This window comes from Pundamilia nyererei, unplaced genomic scaffold (genome assembly GCF_000239375.1).
Source record: "Pundamilia nyererei isolate P.nyererei 1_Seehausen unplaced genomic scaffold, PunNye1.0 scaffold00100, whole genome shotgun sequence".
Taxonomy (NCBI): domain Eukaryota; kingdom Metazoa; phylum Chordata; class Actinopteri; order Cichliformes; family Cichlidae; genus Pundamilia; species Pundamilia nyererei.
In genome coordinates this window covers 1,194,455-1,199,372 of record NW_005187501.1, presented here as the reverse complement: position 1 = coordinate 1,199,372, position 4,918 = coordinate 1,194,455, and the positions used below count along the sequence as shown (strand labels likewise).

The 4,918-nt window shown below is 43.6% G+C and overlaps 1 protein-coding gene across 3 annotated transcripts in view; it reads left to right on the top strand.

The window, feature by feature from the left end:
• LOC102202802 (uncharacterized) overlaps positions 1-4,911 on the top strand; it is a 42,709-nt gene extending 37,798 nt beyond the window's left edge. For all 3 annotated transcript variants that reach the window (XM_005740453.1, XM_005740451.1, XM_005740452.1), the window contains 2 exons: positions 778-918; positions 4,000-4,911. In XM_005740453.1, the coding sequence (XP_005740510.1) occupies positions 778-918; positions 4,000-4,509 (651 nt within the window). In that variant the 3' untranslated portion in view covers positions 4,510-4,911. The remainder of the gene's footprint in view (positions 1-777; positions 919-3,999) is intronic.
• The last annotated feature ends 7 nt before the right edge of the window (positions 4,912-4,918 follow it).

Genomic DNA, 4,918 nt, shown 5'->3' with positions numbered 1-4,918 from the left:
CTGTCTAGAAACGACTAACAGGTAGCCAGCAGCCAGAGTGGGAATAAATATTGTTCACATATTGAAGCCATTTACTCTGCCCGGGCCTCTATTACTCACTCTGACTGAGGAACAGGAGGAACATATAAAAGTTTAATCATCCTTGATCACATGTGTACACACCACTACATGATTTCTAATTGGTTTTTCATCACCAGTAGTTACTGCGTCCATTTTAGTGTTAGTCTCCCACGCGTCTTCTGTTTCTTAGCATGGAAACAAATAGAATGGCATTGTTCACATAATTTGATCGAATCTATGCAACTGTGAATTCAGTTGTAGGAATTGAAGTTTAAGAAGGTCCTGTAATTTTGTAAAACAGAGATTTTTCTTAGCTGTTTTCCCTAAACTCTTGCTAAAATTGCCTCCTCCTCCATTTAACTCTTACAGGCAGAGTTAAATGGAGGTTGTGTTTTCGGAGGCATTGTCTGCGTGTCAGTGGGTCTGCCTGTCTGTCAGCAGGATGTCTTTGACTGAAGGGATTTGCATAAAAGCTTGTGGAAGAGTTGGCCACACAACAAGGAGAAACTGATTAACTCACTCCAGATAGAATCCATTGCTTGGCACTAGTTTACACCTCTAAAGCATTTTTCAAAAATAACTATACAGCTTATTTTGAAATAGAATTGTTTTTCAAAAGCCTGCTATTTGTTACATGTTGTGATATGTACTTTTTGCAGCGCTTAAAGATTGTAAATGCAATATTTGCCTGAGCTCTTACTTTGATTTTCCTAACAGGAAGCAGTGTTCATGGGCAATGGGGAACAGTACATCTGGAAGCCTCCAGAGGACAACGACATCATCACCTTGCACCCACCTCCACATCACCCACCTGGGGAGAATGAACAGGGACACCCATCGCCTCCAACTGCAAAGGAGGTAGTATGTGTGTCTGTGTATGTGGTGGGAGCTGAGGGAGGGACTACTAAAAAGTAAGGGCTACAAGAAGATGGATAGATAGACAGGTTTCTGATTACTGCTGTGTTTACCGAAGGGGGCGCCCATCTCATATGGCATGCCGTCATAGTACTGCTGCCCTGTGACCTGCCTGTCATACAAGGTTTCTGCTTACAGGCAAAGGTTGCGTGACATGGATCCAACACCCTGCTTGCGTGAACCCTGACCCTAATCTCCAGCCCCTCCCCCCACTCATCTATCTGCCTTGAAAGTATGAGCAGACAGATCAGACATGAGTATTGCTTGCTCTGAAATAATTAATAATCTCTTCACATTCATGGAGATGCTTGTTATATGCTAGATTTTGGTTGGGGTTTTTTCGCTTCATCAATCCAAGACCATGACCTCGACTGGGATGTATATATATGTCAGCATATGTCTGGTGGGGGAAGGAGGAAACCTGCGCTTTGCCAGTCATGTCAGATACTCCACCGCATGCGTTTCTGCAGAGCAACGCCACCCCCACTTTTCCACTCTCGGTCCCCTGTCTCATCTTTTCTCTCTGCTGGATACAGAATGAAGTGCTGAGAGAATTGCAAGTTGTGTAGGAAATTCTGTTATGCCCGAGGGGCTGGGGGAGTCAGTCCAGCTAGATGGACAGGCATCCCCGAAATAGACCCCTGTCTATAATTAGTCTGTGTTTAACACAACTTCTCTTTTTCCATTCCATTCACCAATATTTTCTATCATCTTCAACAGGCCAGGGATAGTTTCTGTGCAGTAATAGTTTCTTAATTTTGACTACAAAATAAAACTTTCTTGCATTAAGGATGAGGAAAAAAGGATGAACCAAAATAAAGTATGGTTGTATCCATATTGTCTATCTGTAGGCATGTTCAGAACAGTAGAGCAGCAGTCCTGACAAGTTTAAAGCTACTGCTAAGTTTCTTGTCTACGCCTGTGTTGAGCCACACAATGCTGTTGAATGCTGTATGTGGAGACGAAGAGGTTACGTCTCAACTGTTTGGCTTCACTTTAACTCCTCTTTTTGCAAATCAGACTGATACACAGAGCAGCTGGCCTTGAATGCATCCTGCTATCTCTTTTTCTTTTTTTTGTCTTTTACAGACTTTTCTCTCTTTTTAGCGGCTGTTTTTCTGTTTTCAGTTGCCCTAACATGCCGATATACTTTGTATCCTCTAGAGTTTGTCAGTTACAATCGTCGAAAGGTGTTGGATTTCCACTCCCGACTAAATCTCCTCCTCTTTTCTGGCGCTCTCTTCTTCTGCTCCACTCCATTTGTGGCTATTAGGAGGCGCTGCCTTCCCCAACCAATCGCATTGCATGAAACATGTCTTACCAGATGAATATCAACTGCTAGAAGACTGTTTGGAAACTTGCGCCATATCTGCTATTCATAAAGTTGATCACACACAGATGCATCATGCATATGGCTGTTTCCACTGCAAATCAGCAAATGCAGAAAATAAATTTGTGACTTAGCGAAGCCTCGGTCTAAGCAGAGTGTTCAAGCAATGCCAGAAACATAACAAAAAGGAGTACTGGGTGAGGAAGGAGAAAAGAAAACATACAATGTGCAGGCTTCCTCAACAGCTGCAGATACGAAGCCCAGTTTTGAAATCCCCATCATCTTGTGACTTCCTTCCTCTGCAGCAGAGCTGCAAATTCTGTGTGCACACGTGTGCATACGCTTGCACATACACACACACAGGCACACACACACACACACACACCACATTGGCTGCACACACTTACACCATACGCTAGGGTCTTTGTTTATCCAAAAAGGTCACAAAAGAGAGATTTGTGGGGGGAGGGAGTGTGCATCGCTTGAAATCTCTCAGAGATAGAACCAACAAACAGAGGAGAGAGAGAAAGATTTACAGACAGTGAAAGTGATTTACACTGAAAGTGTATTTCAAAGGGACGGTAAATATGTAAGACATATAAATGCAAGGTGAGCACACGCACAAAGAGCACTGTCTCTGTGTTCTCAGGTTTCAGTTGTTTGGGAGTGCACAAAAACAAGACTAATCTTGCTCCGCGTGTAAGCGTGTACATGTCTTTGTGTGTGTGTTTGTGTGTGGGGGTGGACACAAGAGTTTGCATAGCCAGTGTTTCTCAGGGCCAGTAGATCAGAGCTGCTGGCCTGGGTGTGAACACGGAAGGTAAACAAGACCATGTCCCACAATCCTCTGCTCTTATGCTTCTATTGTGGGGAATTCTGATAAACCAGTGTCGTGACCTCTGGTATTTCTGTGTCAAAATTGCATAAGACCTCACACATGGCCTTAGGTGGCAAATTCTAGATGTCCGATTTTCTCATTCGGACATCTGCATATGCAGTATGAGCTCACTCATACTGCATATGCAGTCATGCTGCACGCACATGCAGAGCACGAAAAAAAAATGCACATAAGCAAATAAGACGAGAACAAAGTCCATTAATGAGCACAAAGCTTTTTTATTTTTTTTACATTTTTTTTTTGCAAGTTGGCTGTGATCCAGCTCTTTCACACTATACTTCTGTTGCCAAAGCAGTCGTGGTGAAACTTTAACAGGTTCGTCCACTGCACAGTTAATGCTGCCTCTCGGCCTAGAACTTAACGGACTGATAACATAGTTTACTCTTTCTTATCCTGCCCTGTAAAAAAAAAAAAAATAGGTCAGGTCACAGCACAGAGCTCTGTCAACACATACACAAACTGTTGGATACGTACACAGTCCAGGCTCAGACAATTATTATTTGTCTGAGCCTGTAGTATATACAAAACGACTTATTCACAAATTATACCTTTATATCTGGAATGCATACAGAAGTGGACAAAAACGGGTAATTACAAAAATATTGGAGCTACATATAGATAACTCAGGAACTGGGAAAGAGGTGACTATTTAAATGCCAGTGCAAGTGTGGTTACGGACTTTCACCAACACATAGCTTCTATTTAAGGAGCTGTCATCAGTGGACTACAGGATAGAGTTGTAGTGCAGCGTTATTAACTAACAACATCTTCCTTCTCCTACTGTGTGTGTTCTCAGATTGCAGACACCTACTCTATCGTATGTAAAACCCAGAAAAAGAAACCTCCTATGGAACACAATGGAGCCAAGACCCTCCCACGATCCTTTGGTGGAGATAGAGGAAACATGGGTTCTCGGGGCCGAGGTAGGGGAGTCCAGAGCCAAGCACGTTCGCAGGAGGAACCCTGCTACGAGCCTGTAGGAGACAGGTCCTGGTCTTCCCCAGTGGCTGAGTCAGACCCTGCATACGCGACTATCGACCCACACCGGAAACGTGAGCAAGGGGGAACCAATAACAGCACAGCTGGGGGTAGTGCCACTCTGAAGAGAAAGAAGCAGCAGCAGCAGCAGCAGCAGGCAACACCAGCAGCACCTCAGGCCTCAGGACCAAGCACCCTTCCTACTAGAGGCCTGCCTGGTGGGGAAAACTTCTATGAGACCATCAGTGATGTGAAACAAGGGGGCAACAGCACTACCACCATCTTTACTTTCAATGATGGCATGGAGATGTATGTCACAGGCCTGTAGCTGACTGACAGGCAAAAGGGCCCAGAACCCACTGGTATAGAGTCTGGAGATTTTCCTGTTTACAGAACAACAGGTTGCTGTACATAGACACAAGGCCCTCTATAGTAAAACAACATGAGGATCCATTTTGTGTTGAAATCAGGTACAAACAGGGTCTTTATCCAGGTTCAGACTTCCTTTGATTGGTCTGTACTTAAGAACCAGCCTAAGCCTAGTCCAGCCCAAATATGGACTAAAATCATTTGAAAAAACAAACAAACAAACAAATAAAACTGGGATAGAGATCTTCAATCTGCTGTGTCACTCACCATAGTCACCTGTTTGTGCAACATTTTCCATAATATCTTTATTTTTATATGAAAACTCTTTAAAGCATATGTGGTGTAACTCACAACCTCAGAAGAACACA